This window comes from Rana temporaria, chromosome 4 (assembly GCF_905171775.1).
Source record: "Rana temporaria chromosome 4, aRanTem1.1, whole genome shotgun sequence".
In the NCBI taxonomy this organism is placed as follows: Eukaryota; Metazoa; Chordata; class Amphibia; order Anura; family Ranidae; genus Rana; species Rana temporaria.
The window spans coordinates 273,319,189-273,342,007 of record NC_053492.1 but is presented as its reverse complement, the minus strand read 5'-3'; the positions used below and the strand labels follow the sequence as shown (position 1 = coordinate 273,342,007).

At 45.6% G+C, this 22,819-nt stretch overlaps 1 protein-coding gene across 2 annotated transcripts in view; it reads right to left on the bottom strand.

Annotated features, from left to right (window-relative positions):
- SLC35F1 (solute carrier family 35 member F1) overlaps nt 1-21,176 on the bottom strand; it is a 454,222-nt gene extending 433,046 nt beyond the window's left edge. Inside the window, exon 1 of one of the 2 annotated variants that reach the window (XM_040350310.1) lies at nt 20,646-21,176. In XM_040350310.1, coding sequence (XP_040206244.1) covers nt 20,646-20,755 — 110 coding nt within the window. In that variant the 5' untranslated portion in view covers nt 20,756-21,176. The remainder of the gene's footprint in view (nt 1-20,645) is intronic. The other variant, XM_040350309.1, reaches the window with a different exon arrangement.
- Nucleotides 21,177-22,819: the final 1,643 nt, after the last annotated feature.

Here is a 22,819-nt window from a genome sequence, read left to right as displayed (position 1 = left end):
CTTGAAACTATATTTTTTGTTTTCAGAGTACCTTCACATGAACCTCTCCATTTCCCTGAGGAAGGGATACTTGCTAAGCTTCCCGAAATGCGTCGGTCTTCTTGCAGAAAAATATTTTCTTAGCATTTGTAGTTCTTTTTGAACTTAGCGCTTTATTCATATGATGTATTGACTTATGTATGGTGATGTGTTATACCACTACATCCTTTTTAACTCTTTAAAATCTTTAAGAAATTTTATGTTTTATTGAATACAAGAGTTCGCCTATAAAGTACTTTTCCTTTTTGGTTTTCTATAATTTGCATGTTAGCCACTAAGTTGAGCTGAACTTTGTCCTTCAGTAAAACTGGACATTGCTTTGCACACCAACCTTAGATTTCAGATCAGCTTTATACACCAGATTGTGACAAGAACGTGCTCTGAGCTATATACCTGGCACTGTAATTCATTTTATACAAGTCAACAAAGTACAGTGAAGATGAAAAAAGGAATGATCTGTAAAAGTGGTGCTCAGGGATTTGCAAATTTTCAGTATTACGGCTTTCTGCAGCCTGAGCTCTTGAGATGTTCCTAGGCATAGTACATGCTGCTGAAGAAAATCTAAAAAATACTTTATACAGTATTTGTAGGCAATCATTGCAACATGGGGTGCTATCATTTACTAGCTATTTCTGGATGAAAACTCTTCATGCCAGTGACTATGGCTGCTTGTATTCACTTCTTTGCAATTCTGCAATTCCATTCAATGAGCTACAATTACAATCCAGCAAGTGCAGCAACTGACTCTAAGTGTCGGTTCACACAGGGGCAAAACGACTTACAGCGCGACTTTGCAAGGCGACTTCAGCACGACTTGTAGCAACTTACAACGCGACTTAACGTTGCCTCCAGGACAGGCGACTTTGGCTGTGGCCAATCACAGAATAATCAGCTCTGTGGGAGGGAGGGGTTTGTCTGAGTAAACTATTTTCTCTTCCTGTAAAGTTGCTTCAGTTAAGATGTGATCCAACTTTGGGGGCGACTTCCATTGAATTCAATGGGTACAAGTTGCCTACAAGTCGCCTTGAAGTAGTACAGGAACCTTTTCTGAAGTCGGAGTGACTTCAGTAGTGTGCATTAAGACGGCTCTCATTCACTCCCATTGAATTTCTCATGTCGTGCGACTTGGGGCGAAACAAGTCGGATCACAAGTCGCGGTAGTGTGAACCAGCACTAAAGTTGCAAAGTTGACTCAATTTATGTTAATTTGAGCTCTGTGTAATTCTCTTTAGAATAAGTACACAGCTCCAGAATTGATCATTAGGAGAGCAGTAGGAATTTACTTTCATAATTATTATTATGCTGGATAAATGTCTTCTCCTCTCTGATTCCAACTAAACTTGCCAAGGCAGGTTTGACTCTGACTGATGACTGTGATAAACATATTATAGTGTACACTTTTAGGCCCCATGCACACGAGAAGCAAATGCAAACTCATCTAAACACAAGTTTTGAAACGCAAAAACCGGCGTTTAAAACGCCCGTTTTTGCCGCGAATTTCGCGGCGTTTTACCGCGATTTACCGCGTTTTACCGCGTTTGCGTTTATAAGCATTTGGTTAAGAAACATCATAAGACCCTCCCTAAGCTCAAAAAACAATATTATTTAACCATTTCAGCTATTTTGTGAGACCAGAGCAGCTGAGAGAGCAGCAGTGTACGTGTATTTAGCGTGTCACTTGCCACGTCACCTGGCCACGTCACCTGGCCACATCACCTGCCACGTCACCTGGCCACGTCACCTGCCACAAGTTGTGGATTGTCCACTGGCCACGTCACCTGCCACATCAACTGGCCACGTCACCTGCCAAGTTGTGAATTGTCCACTTGCCACATCACCTGGCCACGCCACCTGCCACAAGTTGTGGATTGTCCACTGGCCACGTCACCTGGCTATGTCATCTGCCACGTCACCTGGCCACGTCACCTGCCACAAGTTGTGGATTGTCCACTGGCCACGTCACCTGCCACATCAACTGGCCACGTCACCTGCCAAGTTGTGAATTGTCCACTTGCCACATCACCTGGCCACGCCACCTGCCACAAGTTGTGGATTGTCCACTGGCCACGTCACCTGGCTATGTCATCTGCCACGTCACCTGGCCACGTCACCTGCCACAAGTTGTGGATTGTCCACTGGCCACGCCACCTGCCACGTCACCTGCCATGTCACCTGGCCACGTCACCTGCCACAAGTTGTGGATTGTCCACTTGCCATGTCACCTGGCCACGTCACCTGGCCACATCACCTGCCACGTCACCTGGCCACGTCACCTGCCACAAGTTGTGGATTGTCCACTGGCCACGTCACCTGCCACATCAACTGGCCACGTCACCTGCCAAGTTGTGAATTGTCCACTTGCCACGTCACCTGGCCACGCCACCTGCCACAAGCTGTGGATTGTCCACTGGCCATGTCACCTGGCTATGTCACCTGCCACGTCACCTGGCCACGTCACCTGCCACAAGTTGTGGATTGTCCACTGGCCACGCCACCTGCCACGTCAACTGGCCACGTCACCTGCCACAAGTTGTGGATTGTCCACTGGCCACGTCACCTGGCCACGTCACCTGCCACATCACCTGGCCACGTCACCTGCCTCAAGTTGTGTATTGTCCACTTGCCACGTCATCTGCCATGTCACCTGGCCACCCCACCTGCCGCAAGTTGTGGATTGTCCACTTGCCATGTCACCTGGCCACGTCACCTGCCACATCACCTGGCCACGTCACCTGCCACAAGTTGTGGATTGTCCACTGGCCACGTCACCTGCCACGTCAACTGGCCACGTCACCTGCCACAAGTTGTGGATTGTCCACTGGCCACGTCACCTGGCCACGTCACCTGCCATGTCACCTGGCCACGTCACCTGGCCACGTCACCTGCCACAAGTTGTGGATTGTCCACTGGCCACGTCACCTGGCCACGTCACCTGCCATGTCACCTGGCCACGTCACCTGCCACGTCACCTGGCCACGTCACCTGCCACAAGTTGTGGATTGTCCACTGGCCACGTCACCTGGCCACATCACCTGGCCACGTCACCTGCCTCAAGTTGTGTATTGTCCACTTGCCACGTCATCTGCCATGTCACCTGGCCACCCCACCTGCCACAAGTTGTGGATTGTCCACTGGCCACGTCACCTGGCCACGTCACCTGCCGCAAGTTGTGGATTGTCCACTTGCCATGTCACCTGCCACGTCAACTGGCCACGTCACCTGCCACATCACCTGGCCACGTCACCTGCCACAAGTTGTGGATTGTCCACTGGCCACGTTACCTGCCACGTCAACTGGCCACGTCACCTGCCACAAGTTGTGGATTGTCCACTGGCCACGTCACCTGGCCACGTCACCTGCCATGTCACCTGGCCACGTCACCTGCCACGTCACCTGGCCACGTCACCTGCCACAAGTTGTGGATTGTCCACTGGCCACGTCACCTGGCCACGTCAACTGCCATGTCACCTGGCCACGTCACCTGCCACGTCACCTGGCCACGTCACCTGCCACAAGTTGTGGATTGTCCACTGGCCACGTCACCTGGCCACGTCACCTGCCATGTCACCTGGCCACGTCACCTGCCACGTCACCTGGCCACGTCACCTGCCACAAGTTGTGGATTGTCCACTGGCCACGTCACCTGGCCACATCACCTGCCATGTCACCTGCCACAAGTTGTGGATTGTCCACTGGCCACGTCACCTGCCACATCAACTGGCCACGTCACCTGCCAAGTTGTGAATTGTCCACTTGCCACGTCACCTGGCCACGCCACCTGCCACAAGTTGTGGATTGTCCACTGGCCACGGCACCTGGCCACGTCACCTGCCACATCACCTGGCCACGTCACCTACAACAAGTTGTGGATTGTCCACTTGCCACGTCATCTGCCATGTCACCTGGCCACCCCACCTGCCACAAGTTGTGGATTGTCCACTGGCCACGTCACCTGGCCACGTCACCTGCCGCAAGTTGTGGATTGTTCACTTGCCATGTCACCTGGCCACGTCACCTGCCACATCACCTGGCCACGTCACCTGCCACAAGTTGTGGATTGTCCACTGGCCACGTCACCTGCCACATCAACTGGCCACGTCACCTGCCACAAGTTGTGGATTGTCCACGTCACCAAGCCACGTCACCTACCATGTCACCTGGCCACGTTACCTGCCACAAGTTGTGGATTGTCCACTTGCCATGTCACCTGGCTACGTCACCTGCCACGTCACCTGGCCACATCACCTGCCACGTCACCTGGCCACGTCACCTACCACAAGTTGTGGGTTGTCCACTTGCCACGTCACCTGGCCATGTCACCTGCCACAAGTTGTGGATTGTCCACTGGCCACGTCACCTGCCACAAGTTGTGGATTGTCCACAATGCAATGCAAGCAATTACATTTTTTATGTTTTTTATGGTTTTTCATCATTTGCCATCATTTTTGAGATTTCTAATGTAAAAAAATAGGTCACCTTTAAAAACGCCTATAAACGAAATCGCGGCAAAACGCCGGTACCGCGATTTGCCGCGATTTGCGTCTAAAACGCAAAAGCTGAAAGCTTCTGAACCCAAAATTTTGGGTTTGGAAAAACGGCCCTAAACCCAACTGCTTTGAAACGCCAAAAAACTTGATTGTGTGCATGGACACATAGGATAACATTAAATGTGTTCAGGGGCAGTTGAAAAAAATGCCCAAATGCCTCTGAACTCGAGTTTAGCAGCGTCTCGTGTGCATGGGGCCTTAATATCAGGCTTTCTTAGTGTGAGAAACAGGAATTGTGTTTTAGTATCACAAACCAGTGTGTTGCAGAATCACCAGATTATACACAAAAAGGAGTCAGATGAACTGATGCAGTACAGCATTCTCTAAAACACTTGTCTCAAACACAAGGACCGTGGGTGCAGAATCCGGCTTGCCAGGCCATTTCACATGGTCCTTTTACCTAAGAGGAGGAATAAATAGAAATAGAGCTGAACCTTGCAAACTGTGCATAGCATACTATCTAAACTCTGAACTCTGCACTCTGTGCACAGCGCATCCCTGAACGATGCACTCTGTACACAGCGCATCCCTGAACGCTGCACTCTGTACACAGCGCATTCCTGAACGCTGCACTCTGTACACAGCGCATCCCTGAACGCTGCACTCTGTACACAGCGCATCCCTGAACGCTGCACTCTGTACACAGCGCATCCCTGAACGCTGCACTCTGTACACAGCGCATCCCTGAACGCTGCACTCTGTACACAGCGCATCCCTGAAGTCCGCACAGAACAGACTCCCTGGTATTTATTGCTTATTTAATGAAAAGTCCAATTTTGCCACACCAATCATTAGATTCAGTTTGGCGGGGGGGGGGGGGCCTATGGCGTGGTTGATTTCCTGCACCTATTCTCTGAGGAAAAGAAAGCCCTTGATAAATGTATATAGTCTTACAAATACAACTGGCCCTTTGAGGGAAACCATAATGCTTATGTGATCCACAACGAAAGGGAGTTCGACACCCCTGCTCTAAAATATATATTAAGAAACTCATATGAATAGGCAATGCTCTCCTTATACATTTCAAGGTTTATTTCAGACAGTACCCATAAAGTGTATGTATAGCCTAAAGATTTTTTTTTTTTTAGTTTTAGACAGACTAGTAATTGATTGAACCTATTTATCAAGTATACTGGCAGCATTAAAAACTTGACAGGTAGGATTCACTGCCTCTCTCATGATGGCCTTTGTCATACAGAAAGTAATCCAAAAAATTTGTTGTAATCAGAACTAGAGCGGAAGGGAATCTTTCAACCACCTAAAGCCTGCAGCACCATGCCACAACCGCTTGCATTGCATGTTGTTGCAGAGAGGCTGCATTTCAGTCCCATGCACTTAAATGGGTCGCATTTGGTGGTAGTTTCGTCTACCAAACATGGTAAGTGTTCTACTTCTCACCATGCCGCAAATGCGGAAATGTGTACTAACATAGCCGCTGTTAATTCAATGGTAATTTCCAGCTTGGCAATTGGTGAAACAGTGACTTACCACAGTAAAGTATAAGAGAGGAATTCCTTCTGTAATGATTTCCTCTCACTCCTTATTGCATCGCTTGGATGCAAAGTGAAGGCAAATCTCATAAATAGGGCAGCAAACAAACTGACAAGGGATCCAACCCTTTCCTATTCTATCCAAAACTAAAAAAAAAAAGAGTATGCGGCGTGATCACTTGGAAGTTTGGCCCCCCCCCGTACTCCTTCCCCCGCCAGCCGGGCCATTCAGAAAACGCAGCGTGCTTCTCGCATGTGCAGTAGGGAATGGCCGTGACAGCACCCGAGAGCCAATGGAAACATCAGCTGGGGTACCGATATTGCTGGATTCCAGGACAGATAAGTGTCCTAATATTAAAAGTCACATACTGTAGCTGCTGACTTTTATTTTTTTTTCAGGGGGGCTCTGCTTTCATTTGGAATGCAACGTTAAAAAAAAATTGAAACGCAACGTTAAAAAAATAACCTAAACTCTATTTAAATATTTTGAGTATAACAGATATTGCTTTTGTAATAGTAATGTGACACTAAAAAAAATGCTTCTCAAGCAAAGTACTTTACTAGATGTTGGACAACTCAATGGACATGATCTAACAAAAAACATCAATAAGCAATGAGATCCTGCAATCCCTAACAACCAATCAATGTCCTGCATTTTACCACCAGCCAGCTCAAAAAGTAAAATCTGTTTGGTTGCTCTGGATTAGTACTTTGGTTTTTCCACCATTGAATTAAGTGAAGGACCAATGAGTGCAATACACTCCAAAAGGGTATGTTTGCAGCAGAACCTTGTAATTTTGTCCTCTGCTATGCGTTGGTTTTCTTTTTCATTAAAAACAGAAATGCCTACTGTTTCTCTATTTGTTGGTAATGGGTTTGCAGGATGCTATGAAATGATTCTGCAAGATAATTGAAAAGCAAACTGCAGAATGCTGAATATTTATAAGCACTTTCCAGATGAAAAATAATCATACCATTTCCACATTTCTCTCATATTTATTGAATGATACAGCAACCCTGCACAATGAACCATAAGACACCGTTACCAGGTTGTATCTTATTTTGTCATTTTATGATGTCAGATTGTAGAAAGAAGTCAGTGTCGATGGACAGATCCATTGAGGTCCACCCACCATATACAGTTAAAGTGGAACTCTATATATTTGTAAAATTGACAATGTAAGAAAGAGAAGTGAAATCATCCAATTTTCAAACAAAACAAAATCTCACTTTTACTCATTTAGGTCCCTTTCACACAGGTGTACAGTTTTTTTCTTCCTGTTAGTTTTTTTTTGCAGACCCAATCAGACCACCCATTGCCCTCTATGGAGCGGTGGATGTCAACGGAAACTGACATCTGATCTGATCTTGTCCAATAAAAACAGACAGATGGAAGATGCGACGACGGCCAAATGGAAATGGACAGGCGGTCCCTTTCCATCCATATGCCCGTAGAGGAAAGTGAGCTGTGTCAGTGTGTTTCCTCTGCATGAGCGGAGTGGACACGGACCTGTCATCCGCGTGCTTAATGGAGATCAGCAAACAGATTCCTAGCTCAGTAGGAGGAGTCTGCCCGTCTGGCAAATACTCATACTTTGCCTGTCCTTATAAAGCTATAATTGTGGCTGCAATTCTGTAAATCTGAAATATCAAAAAGTTTAACTCTTTATTGATTTTACTGCTTTCAATTTAATAAAGCTGAACCCAAGGAATTTTTTGGATTGCTTATTTACATTGGTCCAGTTTGGCACAATGTAATTATGAGTATCTCATATTTATAGGGCTGGATACCCTTTCCTTTCACCGCCCTCTCTTCTCTTTTCTCTCTCTTCCTCACCACGGATTGATTCAAAGTTACATCTAACCAGCGGCGCTTAGACGCTCACTTCACAGTGGGCATTTGGCGCCTAATTAAGCTCAAAAATCAATCAATCAATGGGCCAGTGGGAAGCCGCATATCACTGTAGTAATTCATGCTATTACAGCGATAGCCGCAATAGTTCATGCCCTCTTTGAGTCTGTGTGAACAGCTTGCCCGATGCACACAAACCACAGGGGATTGCTTGTTTGGCTTTGGCACTGCCACCATTTATAGAACACCACAGACAATACAGCCACCCATAAGTGATTATTCAGGACTTTTTAGGTATTTAGTTCATAAAATGTGATCAAGACATTATTTGAAAAAAAATAATCGATTTGTTTCTATTACCATTCTGATTTGGTGGGATATCAGGGGTCTAAATAGACCCCTGATTAGACCCCTGATATCTCCCTTTTGAGACAGGGAAAGGGACAGAGGATAGACATTCCCCAGTCCCTTTCTCTGCAGCCTCAGCTGCACTGGTGATGAATGGGCAGGAGACAAAGGCTCCTCTCCATTCATAAACTGAAGCATTGCTCAATTATGAATGGACAGTCAGTGTTCACTGGCTGTGCATTTGGAAAAGGAAGGAGCTGGTAATTTACAGATTTACCAGCTCCTTCCTCCGCTCTCCATCCTGACAGATCCAGCATGAGGGGGGACCGAAGGAGGAGCCGGAGCGCCTGGGAGGACACAGGGGGACTCGGAGGAGGACACAGATCGGGGGCCCGGAGGACAACACGAATTGGGACCCGGAAGAGGACACAGGGAAAATGGAGAGCAAAGAGGGGGACTCAGAGGAGGACACAGGGGACAGTCAGTGCAGCGGTGGGGGGCAGTTACAAGCACAGATTTCTCTGACAGCCGCAGGAGTGAGAGAAAGAGAAATGTATGTGATTGTCACCGGCGCAAAAAACAGGTTATATTATATTGACCTGCTGCAGTACTGTGTAAACCTCTGAGAAGGTTTATAAGTGAAAGCAAAGAAATGTGGTTACTGCGCTGGTCTAAATGTGCAATGACACAAAATAGTAAATTAAATCTAATACAATAAAGTGCTGGATCCAGTGCAGTGATATGCGTGATACAACACAATAAATAACTATACAAATAAATAAATAAATTGCAATGTCCAGCTGTCACCAGCGTGTGCTATTGCGTAGTGCTGAGTGCAACTACTGTGCCACCAAACAAGTTTTAAATAAATAAATAAATAAATAAATAACAGTAAAGAATCTCACAAGCATGTGGCTAAATAAATATCAAAATTTCATTCTGTTAGACATATGAGATATATACGTGATACTGTGTGCAACTAGTTTACCAACAAACAGATCTAAATTAATATAAATATATATAAATATGGGTTCAAAGTGCAAAGTCATAACATATGTGCAAAAAGCTTTTTAAAGTTCATGTGCCTGTATAACACAACTCCAAAATTGCCTGGAAAACCAGCAACTTGTCAGTTTGGAATCCAGTGAAGGGAAAAAAAGGTTTTGTGGTAGTTTGTCCTGGAGTTATATCTCATACATCTAGGGTGCAGCTATCTCTTCCACCCGACGGAAACAAGTGATACCACCATTGTTTCCGTCGGGTGGAAGAGATAGCTGCACCCTAGATGTATGAGATATAACTCCAGGACAAACTACCACAAAACCTTTTTTTCCCTTCACTGGATTCCAAACTGACAAGTTGCTGGTTTTCCAGGCAATTTTGGAGTTGTGTTATACAGGCACATGAACTTTAAAAAGCTTTTTGCACATATGTTATGACTTTGCACTTTGAACCCATATTTATATATATTTATATTAATTTAGATCTGTTTGTTGGTAGAGAAGGAAAAGTGGCTGTCTAAAAAGCTATACAGGGAAATTGGTGCTTGTAACTGCCCCCACAGCCACACTGATCGTGTCTGAGGTTGCCCAGGTATTGGATCAAGCATCAGAGAATTTGCACGAGTACAAGTACTCGTGCAAATGCTCAGTATTGACACCGATACCAGTATTGGTATTGGTGCAACCCTGCTTTATAGAAACGCCGGAAAAAGCCGAACGCAAACGACGTAAAAAAATGCACCGGCTGGACGTACGTTCGTGGATCGCCGTAACTAGCTAATTTGCATACTCAACGCGGAATTCGACGGAAACGCCACCTAGCGGCCACCGAAAAATTGCAGCTTAGATCCGATGGTGTACTAAGACGTACGCCTGTCGGATCTAGCCGAGATGCCGTCGTATCTTGTTTTGAAGATACAAAACACAGATACGACGCGCAAAATTTGAAATTACGCGGCGTATCAAGAGATACGCCGGCGTAAGACTTTTGTGGATCTGCCCCAAAATAAATATGTATTTGCACTTGTATATTACATCCAACCATTTTAAAACTCACACAAATTTTCTATGCATGATCTTTCAGTCAACTATTAAATATGACATGCTACACTGAAATTACAGAGCAGGATATCATTTGGTAATCACACTGCAATGGACTATTCCCGTCTAGACATCTAAGTTCATCTAAATGATTTAAGTGATTTCATTCATGTGTCTGGGAGAGGCACCAGGAAATTCTGAGGACACATGTCACCATGTCAGTGTACAGCTGAAGTCCATTTGTTAAGACCCTTTAAGTCCAATACTTGTTGTGTTTCCTGTTTCACAGCTACAAAGAAAAAGCACATTCAGGCTGGACAGTTCATTAATCACTACTAGCCTATGTTCCTTTTACAGTACAAATGACCGTCTCTCACAGATCCCAACAAACCCCCCATTATTGCCTGGAAGGAATTCATACAATCTTGGAAAAGATACAGTAGCTGTATCCAAGCTTAGCAAAGAGGACCAAGCTTGCCCTGAAGTGGAATGATTTTTAATTTAAACTACAGTGCTTCTTATGATTGCACTCGGGTGAGCAGGGAATATGCCATCTCTTATTTGTATGCAAACTTAGACTGTTCTACACATGGCCCACCAATGAAATAAACTAAGACCCTACTGGAAGCTCATCAATAATATATTTAGCACAACCTAGCTATTCTAAGCCTCATGAGTATGATCATTCTTATCACTGATTTATAGGTTTCAATGTATTGTTCTTTTAAAGAACACAATCATTTCTTTCTTTATATTACCTATATTTTGTATATGCTACTTGTCTCTAACCTACAATAAAGAGCTTAGTTATAAGACCCATTGAAGAAAAGTCAGGCCAACAATGCCTATAAAAATTAGCCGATATGGACCTTTTTGAAACATATCCACTTTAGCCCCAGCAACATACTGGAACGTCTCTGGACTTTAACCGCTTCCCGACCACCGCACGAGTATATACGTCAACCGAATGGCACGGCTGCACAAATGGGCGTATATATATATATATATATATATATATATATATATATATATATATATATATATATATATATATATATATATATATACACACACACGTCCCCTTTAATTTGCGTGCCGTATGGTGGCGCACTCGCGACCCTGTCACGAGCTCCGTGACTGTGCCCACAGGACCCGCGGACTCGATGCCTGCCGGTGTCCCGCGATTGAGTCACAGAGCTGAAGAACGGGGAGATGTTAGTGTAAACACAACATCTCCCTATCCTGCCTACTGACATGTCACTGATCGTCTGTTCCCTGTCATCGGGAACAGCGATCAGTGATGTATCAAGGCATGCCACGCCCCTAACTGTTAGAAGCACTCCCTAGGTCACACTTAACCCCTTTAGCGCCCCCTACAGGTTAACCCCTTCACTGGCAGTGTCATTTTTACAGTAATCAGTGCATTTTTATAGCACTGATCGCTGTCAAAATGACAATGGTCCCAAAATGGTGCCAAAGTTGTCCGATGTGTCCGCCATAATGTCGCAGTCATGATAAAAAATTAAAAAAAAAAAAAATCGCCGCCATTACTAGTAAAAATAAAAATTATTAATAAAAATGCCATAAAACTATCCCCTATTTTGTAGACGCTATAACTCTTGCGCAAACCAATCAATAAACGCTTATTGATGGCGGATGTATTCCAGCGAGCGTAGTGAGTGTAGTGAAATGGAAAAAGATGCAAAAAAGCTTGTAGAATGCATTATCTTAAAGTAATATTAAAGTAGCTCATTTACATGAGGGGCTCGGGTGCATGGATTCCGATGTTTTATTTTTTGTTATAAAGCACGTGATTAGAGCCAGAGGCTTTAATTGGCTTCAAAAAAGGGTGGGCTTGTGTCGCAGAGCACTGTGCCCTGAGCAAACCCAGTTGTGCGACAATAACGAATGAATATTTACTATTGTCACACTGATTCTCCTCCCAGCCAATCAGGAAGTGGCTCCTGAGACCGGTTTCCCAATTGGACAAAAGGAGAAGCGATTCTATTGGAAGGAAGGAGGGAGGAGACGCACGGCTGCCATGATGCAGAGTTATGCGCCAGTTGCTGCTCATGTCCACCTTTTCTCTGAAGATTTAGCTGAGGCTCCCGGGTGGATCAGATTAGCGGAGGGGACACCTCCTGTGTGCATAGCTGTCGTTAGAGGCATTCCAGTACCGGGAGGGGAAGGTAAGAGTGCCCGCGGAGGTTTGCCAGGTAAAAAGTTTCTGGCAGCCAGGCGTTTGTTATGCCCAGAGCTTTCCTGGTGAAGAGAAGGACCCAGCCGCCCATGGTCCGCAGCTGGGATGAGCTCCCGGACAAAGAGAGAGCAGACACCTACATACCAGGAACCTCTGCAGGCTAGAGAAGGACTACAGATCTCAGAATGTCACCACGGGGCTTGCAGTGCCACTCAAAGCCAACCTAGAATTTCTTATCCCAAATGTAGATCTGTGTCCTGGTACCTGGAAGAGATACTACAGGCCAGTATTAGGTGCTGAAACAGCCTCTGGGGTCACAGGGTTCCCAAGGAAGAAATTGGCACAGAGGAAAAAAGCCAAAAAGCTCTGAGTGGTAAAATGCACTGCTGAGGATGCCTTCTGCACTGAGAAAGGTTTCTTATTTATAGCAGTAGGCAATATAACCAAATGATTTACAGTTTCTATAAATATTGCAACTGAAAAAAAAAAAATTCAACACTTTTTAATGCATTTTCACTGCAAAGTTTGCTGATCTCTAACTTTGCTGGTTTAGAGATAGGGTTGAAGGGTGTTTGTTTTAATGTGATTGATTCTTGGTTTCAACCATGGAGCATCTGCCCTTGTGTATGAATGTGCTGCATCTGATTTTCTGACGGCTCAATCAATTTGGACACAACAAGCATGTCGGGTTTTACCTACGATTAACGCTAGCGACTGCTATAGCTGCTAGCAATAATCATTGCCTTCTCCCGGCAGGGACAGCTAGCTCCACCCTCCCCTGACGGGAGAAGACAGTGGACCAGAAGGAGGGATTCCCGCATCAACACTGTCTATGCTGATGAAAGAATCAAGCAAATTTATTTTCTGCAAACCATGGTTGCATGAAAGGACTTGGCTACATGTATGACCGGCCTTAATGGCTAAGAATGCTTGGGAGCAGAAATGTCATCCATAGGCGCCTATGGCCCATCCGATGTTGGCCTCTTCTCCCCTGCAGCAGCTACTGACTGACACAGTAGGGTCACGTGACCAGCCCAGATTGGGCTGAGAATAGGAAAGTATAGACATCTTTTTTTTTTTTTTTTTTTACAAAAGGTTATTAAAGTGGGGTTCCACCTGCGATTTTTTTTTTTAAGTCAGCAGCTACAAACACTGTAGCTGCTGACTTTTAATAAGGATACTTACCTGTCCTAGGTGCCGGGGTGCTCGATCCTAACAGCTCCCAACGCCGCCATCCTTACTGAGGTAAACAGGCAGTGGAGCCTTGCGGCTTCACTGCCCGTTTCCTACTACGTATGCACGAGTGTCGCATCGCTTTTGTGAATGGGTGGCTACTTTCTGGGAAACACACAGTTCCCAGAAGGCAGCGTGCCCCATTCCCCAGAAGGCAACGCAGGGAGGACGAGGAAGAAGACCTGCCGCGGTATGTGAAGAGGCAGATTAAAAATTAGGAACTTCCGCATAGCAACCGCCATTTCAAGTAAAAAATAATTTTGTTTCTATTTTTTTTTTTTTTTTTTTTTTTTTTTTACAGGATTTTTGTGTATTTTTTTTTTAGTGGACCTCCACTTTAAGCATATGTGTTAGAAGGAGGGAGGAAGAATTTTTAAGGCTAGTTGAGTTTAGCCTGGAATTCTACTTTAATGTCTGATTAACCTATCACCAGGCCTGAGCGCCATCACATGACAGGCAGAGGTCAGCCCTATTCCTATGAGAATACTGTCTGAATTTACACATAATTTTCAGAAAGTTAGAATGGCAGCAAGCTCTGTACAAGTACAATGTGGCAATAAAGAGTACCCCCTAACCATATGCAGCACCATGTTTGATTTCTACTACCAGCCCCTGCAATTTTTGGGGTATCCCTACAACTCTGCTGAGTGCAACGGGGCCATCATATGGAGAGTTATTTAAAATGCATTCACGTTAGCATTATGTAACACAAAGCAAAATCAATCAAGGATATCGTTAATTTATACAGTCCACAATGTTCTGCAGTGTTTCAGAAGCACAAAGAACCATAGCAATCAATCATGTTCCCAGAAGACATTACAATGTAATAAACCAGTCAAAGTGATACACCTGCTCTAAAACAAATGTAGCTACAATCCTGTTAACCTAACAGTATGGTATTGGCTACAGGGAGGAAATGGCGTGCAAACAAACAAACAATTCTTGTATTTGTAGGAATGAAACTCAGACCTTAGCACTGCAAGGCAATAGTGCTAATCCTATCTGTGTCTATCGAACCATTGGATGCAACACATTTATACAGCAGACAACAAAGGCTGCTACAAAGGAAACTGATGCAAAACCAGAAGAGATGCTGAAAGTATTCTTTAATAGATAAAGCGTGATTGGTTATTCTGAATGACTGATCCTGCGTTCTGTTCAACTATATTTGTAAATAAGCAAACAAATGGGAATTATTATTTTTTTGTTAATATAGCAGAATTTGCCATCCATGTGTAGAGCCCTGGAGCTGAGCAATTCCTTCCCCGTGTCACCTGCGCACTTAGGATGACATCATAGCACCCCCCTACTTCACGATTCAAACGGAACTGGGAAAACGGAGTGTGAAATAAAACCCCTGGAAATTAGGATGACATCATAGCACCCCCCTACTTCACAATTCAAATGGAACTGGGAAAACTGAGTGTGAAATAAAACTCTATAAATTAGGATGACATCATAGCACCCCCCTACTTCACAATCAGTGGCGGTGCGTCCATAGGGACGCAGGAGCGCCGCCCCCTCTGGCTCGCTCACAGCCAGTAAAATATACAGATTCATACACTGTATGAATCTGTATATTTTAGGACGCACCGCCACTGATTATTCAGCTGGCCGGATGTTGAGCGCCGGTCAGCTGAATAGCGGCAGCTGACTGGCTGTGTGGAAGTGCCTATCAGGGCTCATCCTCGGGGCGTACCGGCCGTACGTCCGAGGACAAGACTGACAGGCGTCTCAGCCAATCAGGTAACCTGATTGGCTGAAGCGTCATCGAGGGCGGGACGAGGGACATCGAGGGACGTAGAAGCCATAAAGGTAAGTGCCAGGGGGGGGGTACTGGGCACAGTGGCTACAAGTGGGGGCATAGTGGCTACAAGTGGGAGCACAGTGGCGACAATTGGGGGCACAGTGGCAACAATTGGGGGCACAGTGGCAACAATTGGGGGCTGTGTTTGATGGCATAGTGGTGACAATTGATGGCACAGTAGCTGCGTTTGATGGTATGGCACAGTGGCTGTGTTTTGATGGCATGGCACGGTGGCTGCGTTTTAATGGCATGGCACAGTGTCTGCGTTTTGATGGCACGGTGGCTGCGTTTTGATGGCATGGCACAGTGGCTGCGTTTTGATGGCATGGCACAGTGGCTGCGTTTTGATGGCATGGCACAGTGGCTGCGTTTTGATGGCACAGTGGTTGCGTTTTGATGGCACAGTGACTGCATTTGATGGCATGGCACAGTGGTGACAATTGATAGGTACAGTGAGGCTGCAATTGTTTTTTTTTTTTTTTTCGTTTGCGCCCCCCCAAAAATTTTGAGCACCAGCCGCCACTGTTCACAATTCAAACAGAACTGGGAAAACTGAGTGTGAAATAAAACTCTATAAATTAGGATGACATCATAGCACCCCCCTACTTCACAATTCAAACAGAACTGGGAAAACCGAGTGTGAAATAAAACTCTGTAAATTAAGATGACATCATAACACCCCCCCTACTTCACAATTCAAACGGGTGTGAAATAAAACTCTGGAAATTAGCAGCTCTGTGTTCTTACTCTGCCACAAGCAGCTACTTGATATGCTTTATTCACATTGCTTTCCCTTACATATTTGCCATAAACCAGACCAATCAATCAGAGATCTGCTTTGCCTGTCTTCGCTTTGCATTAGGGGGATACAAAGAAATCATTTCAGGCTTAATGCATAATAGGAAGGTAAATAATCCCTGGTGGATTTATAACAAGTGACGGGGAGAGACACAAATGAATTACTGTAATGGGTGTTTACAAACAGAAAGTTACTACCTCTAGTAATGTATCTTCTACGTTGCAAATATTGAAAATATTAATCATTTACATTACAGTTGGCACTGCTTTGATTTCTCATTTCAGTCCTAATAAACAAACCTAAATAACATCCTCCTAAAGGCGACATGCTCCCTTCACCAACAACAAACGCTTGACTCAAGGAAAGCCATTCTTCATTGCAGCATGTAATCAGACTGGGTAAGCCTCAAGTCGTATTGATCGCTTACTATGAATAGGACAAAGCTTGCAAAGAAGAGGAAATTCCTCACCTCTTTTCACAGGTAGCATATGATAGATGCTACATTGGGGGACAGCAGTATCAATGAGCAATTACTTCTCACACAGCCGTTACTCCAACGCAGACATAAGTGCACTAGGTGTGTGCGGCTTGTGTACAGCAAATATAGGACGCTATAATATTAATACATTTGTAAAACGAGATAGCCCAACCGCCGCACACTTCACCCGGCCCAAGTGGTTAGCAGGTAAAAGCAGCCTCAGCTCAAATCATCCAGACCACAACTCCAACATGTTTCTCTCCTTAATCATGGAGAACTAATTCATTAATTAACCCAAAGCAAGCAAATCTCACCTTAGGGATGAAAAAGGACTTCTCATTGGTTGCCATGGCTTACAGCATTTTGCACATTGATCATTGCCCAGTGGCCTAAAGTTCTAGATCTCCATGCCATAGGATATCTATAGCTGTAGCTTACATTGTAATAGGGCTAAAATGATTGGCCATAGCAGACCATGTGACTACTATTGGGCCTAGAGCTGTCTAGGCGATTTATGTAGCTAGCAAAAGCATTCGGCACATACATCTGGATAACATGAAATATAGTTTGGATACCTCATTAATATTTTTATGACAACAATTAGTATTCTGCAACATTAAAAGTATTTCAGATGGTTATCAGAGAGGCAATGTGACCTTAAAGATCTTACTATGCATATAGTTGGGGTTCAGATCAGCCATTCTCAACCAGGGAGCATTGGGGTTCTTTAAGAGGTTGCTAAGGGTTCCTTGGGCTGATGATGCGTGTATATTTCCATGTCCAACACCACTAGAAGAGCCAGCGACTTGACACTGATCTCTCTTCCTTTTTCTTTAACTCTTTGTAAGGACGGCAATTCTGACCACCACAAAGAAGGCATTTTTACCACTGACCACCAATCTAAGGGAAGCATTCTTCCCACTGGTCACCAGTGTGGGGGGCATTAGTCCCAACGACCCCACATGTAAGGCGGGTACTATTTCCACTCATCGTCAATGTAATATGGGAATTCTTCCCAAAGACCCCAAATGTAAGGGGGGATATTATTCCCAATAACCTTCAATGTAATGAGGGCATTCTTCCCAACGACCCCAAATGTAAGGGGGGGATATTATTCCCAATAACCTTCAATGTAATGAGGGCATTCTTCCCAACGACCCCAAATGTAAGGGGGGATACTATTCCCAATAACCTTCAATGCAATGAGGGCATTCTTCCCAACGACCCCAAATGTAAGGGGGGATACTATTCCCAATAACCTTCAATGTAATGAGGGCATTCTTCCCAACGACCACAAATGTAAGGGGGATACTATTCCCAATAACCTTCAATGTAATGAGGACATTCTTCCCAACGACCCCAAATGTAAGGGGGGATACTATTCCCAATAACCTTCAATGCAATGAGGGCATTCTTCCCAACGACCCCAAATGTAAGGGGGGATACTATTCCCAATAACCTTCAATGTAATGAGGGCATTCTTCCCAACGACCACAAATGTAAGGGGGATACTATTCCCAATAACCTTCAATGTAATGAGGGCATTCTTCCCAACGACCACAAATGTAAGGGGGATACTATTCCCAATAACCTTCAATGTAATGAGGGCATTCTTCCCAACGACCACAAATGTAAGGGGGATACTATTCCCAATAACCTTCAATGTAACGGGGAAAACTTCCCACTAACACAAATGTAAGGGGGTATTCTTCCTACTGACCATCAATGTAAATGGGTCAGTCTTCCCACTGACCATCGCTGTAATGGGGGCATTCATCCCATCAACCATCACTGCAATGGGGCCATTCTTTCCACTGACCACCAATAAAATGAGGCAATTATTTCCACTGACCACCAATGTAGTGGGGCCCATTCTTTCCACTGACCACCAATGTAATGGGCCATTCTTCCCACCAACCACCAATATAATGGGGGCATTCTTCCAACCAACCACCAATATAATGGGGGCATTCTTCCAACCAACCACTAATGTAATGGGGGCATTCTTCCAACCAACCACTAATGTAATGGGGGCATTCTTCCAACCAACCACTAATGTAATAGAGACATTCTTCCCACTGCCAACCAATGTAAGGGGGGCTTCTTCCCACTGACTGCAAATGTCGTGAGCACCAATGAAAGTGTGGCATTCTTCCCAAAGACCATCAATGTAAGGGGGGTTGTTCCCTCAGATCCAAAATGTAAGTAGGGGATTTTTCCCACAAACTCCAAATGTAAGGAGTGCAATTTTTCCATTGACCACCAACTTAAAGGGGGCATTCTTCCCAGCGACCACAAATGTAAGGTGACATTTCTCCCACTGACCACCAATGTAAGGGGTGCCCTTCTTCCCACAAACCACCAATGTAAGAGAGGATTCATCCCACTGACCACAAATGTAAGGGGTGCCCTTCTTCCCACAAACCACCAATGTAAGAGAGGATTCATCCCACTGACCACCAATGTAAGGAGTAAAATTTTGCCACTCACCACCAACCTAAGGGAGCATTCCTCCCACAACCACCAATGTAAACCAATCGAAGGGGACATGTTTCCTACTGATTATCAACGCGAGGCGTGTATTCTTCCCACTGACCACCAACATAAGGGGTGCATTATTCCCGCTAACCCCAAAGTGCAATTTTACCACTGACCATCAATGTAAGGAAAATTCAATTTTAGCAGGAATTCCCTGAAGCTTGAAATGATTTTCAGAGATGTTCCCTGGGATACAAAAGCACCATTCATTGAAGGTATGAAGGTGTGGTGGGCACCATTGGAGGTATGAAGGTGTGATGGGCATCATTGGAGGTATGAAGGTGTGATGGGCACCATTGGAGGTATGAAGGTGTGATGGGCACCATTGGAAGTATGAAGGTGTGGTGGGCACCATTGGAGGTATGAAGGTGTGATGGGCCCCATTGGAGGTATGAAGGTGTGATGGGCACCATTGGAGGTATGAAGGTGTGATGGGCACCATTGGAGGTGAGAAGGTGTGATGGGCACCATTGTAGGTATGAAAATGTAATGGGCACCATTGGAGGTATGAAGGTGTGATGGGCACCATTGGAGGCATGAAGGTGTGATGGGCACCATTGGAGGTGAGAAGGTGTGATGGGCACCATTGGAGGCATGAAGGTGTGATGGGCACCATTGGAGGTATGAAGATGTGATGGGCACCATTGGAGGCATGAAGGTGTGATGGGCACCATTGGAGGTATAAAGATGTGATGGGCACCATTGAAGGTGAGAAGGTGTGATGGGTACCATTGGAGGTATGAAGATGTGATGGGCACCATTGGAGGTGAGAAGGTGTGATGGGTACCATTGGAGGTATGAAGATGTGATGGGCACAATTGGGGGCATGAAGGGGTGATGGGCACCATTGGAGGTGAGAAGGTGTGATGGGTACCATTGGAGGTATGAAGATGTGATGGGCACAATTGGGGGCATGAAGGTGTGATGGGCACCATTGGAGGCATGAAGGTGTGATGGGCACCATTGGAGGTGAGAAGGTGTGATGGGCACCATTGGAGGCATAAAGGTGTGATGGGCACCATTGGAGGTGAGAAGGTGTGATGGGCACCATTGGAGGTGAGAAGGTGTGATGGGCACCATTGGAGGTATGAAGATGTGATGGGCACAATTGGGGGCATGAAGGGGTGATGGGTACCATTGGAGGTATGAAGATGTGATGTGATGGAAGTTGGTGGGGAAGCTGAGTCCCATCCCTCTAGAGAGGACAGACTAGGGAGCCTCGGCTCGCACTTTGCCATGACTTGTACCACTTGTCCCCGGCGCTCCTCTCACCTGTTAAACACTTTCCTGAACCTCTGCACTGGGCCGGGGCTGCTGGAGATGCTCTCCGCCGGCAGGTTCTCGATGGTGGACACGACATGGTTGGACGTCTCGGGAATCATCGCTGTTCCAGTCTCAGAGGACAGGGCGCATCTTCTGCCTCCCGCGGGAGAAGAGCTGGCCGGACACCGCACGGAGGAAGGAGGGAGGGAGGGAGTCAGCGCCACAGGTACAGCACTACATACACGGCTCCTCCTGTGCTCTGCCTTTACATCCAGCCGGGGAGAGCCCGGATCCTGCGCTCTGTGTGGCCGGGAGGAGGGAGCTGTGCTCAGAGGATGTGAGAGGCTGGTGGGCTGTGCTCCCCTCCGCACACGTTTTCTATGCCTAGCCCCACGTAGACCACAAGAGAGCGCCAATAGAGGGGGCTTTACTTCCACACTGACACCCACCACACAGCCGCCCGTCCCTCTAGCATCACGGGACTTGTAGTCTCCTCCGCCACTCAGGACAACACCGACACCTGCTTCAGTCAGCTCCCTGCTGGACAGCGCCGCCTCCCCCTCCCCATCCTCCTCATTATATGCTGTACAGGTGACCGCCTGTCCTCACACAGGGGACAGAGGAGGGGGTCATACACTAACATGATATCACAATGTTCCTCATACACTAAACATGATACACACACAATTTTCTCATACATTAACATGATATCACAATGTTCCTCATACACTAAACATGATACACACACACTGCTCCTCATACACTAAACATGATACACACACAATTTTCTCATACACTAAACATGATACACACACACTAAACATGATACACACACACTGCTCCACTAAACTATCATGATACACACAATGTTCCTCATACACTAAACATAATACACACACTAAACATGATACACACACACTGCTCCTCATACACTAAGCATGATACACACAATGTTCCTCATACACTAAACATGCTACACACAATGTTCCTCATACACTAAACATGATACACACACACACTGCTCCTCATACACTAAACATGATACACACAATGCTCCTCATACACTAAACATGATACACACAATGTTCCTCATACACTAAACATGATACACACATACTGCTCCTCATACGCTAAACATGATACACACAATGCTCCTCATACACTAAACATGATACACACAATGCTCCTCATACACTAAACATGATACACACAATGTTCCTCATACACTAAACATGATACACACATACTGCTCCTCATACGCTAAACATGATACACACAATGCTCCTCATACACTAAACATGATACACACAATGCTCCTCATACACTAAGACCCACACTGCTCCTCATACACTAAACATGATACACACACACACTGCTCCTCATACACTAAACATGATACACACAATGCTCCTCATACATTAAACATGATACATACAATGCTCCTCATACACTAAGACACACACTGCTCATCATACACTAAACATGATACACACAATGGGCCATATTCTCATAGAAGTTACGATGGAGTATCTCAGGATACTCCATCGTATCTCCCTTTTTTGGCCCGTGTATCTATGCGACTGATTCTTAGAATCATTTTCGCATAGATACACTTAAGATCCGCCATCTGTAAGTCACTTACACTGGCGGATCTTAAATGTAATGACGCCGGCCGCCGCTAGATGGCATTTACGTGAAGGACTCATTTGCGTATGCAAATGATCCTTTTACGCCGATTCCCAAACGAGTTTGCGTCGCGTAACCGTCGCTAACGTCGTTTGCGTAAGCGGAAACTTACTCCTGCTATATGAGGAGTAAGTTTCCGCAAGTCCCACGTAGGCCATGTTACGGATGGCGTCGGGTCCGCGTCGTGTTTTTTCGTCGGGTACGTCGTTTTACTAAGTCGTTCTTGAATACGACTTTACGTCAATGACGCACACGTCGGCGTCATTGACGTTTTCCGCCGAGAACTGGAGCATGCGCACTGGGCTTTTTGAAGCCCGGCGCATGTGCAGTTCATTAGAATCGGGGGCGCGCTTAATTTGAATACAAGCCGCCCCCTTGGAGATCCGCCAGGCTACGCCAGGGCATTTACACTCCGCCGTCCCAACTTACGGAGCAAGTGTTTGGGGAATACAACACTTGCTCCTGTAAGTTGGGACAGCGGAGTGTAAATGCCTTAA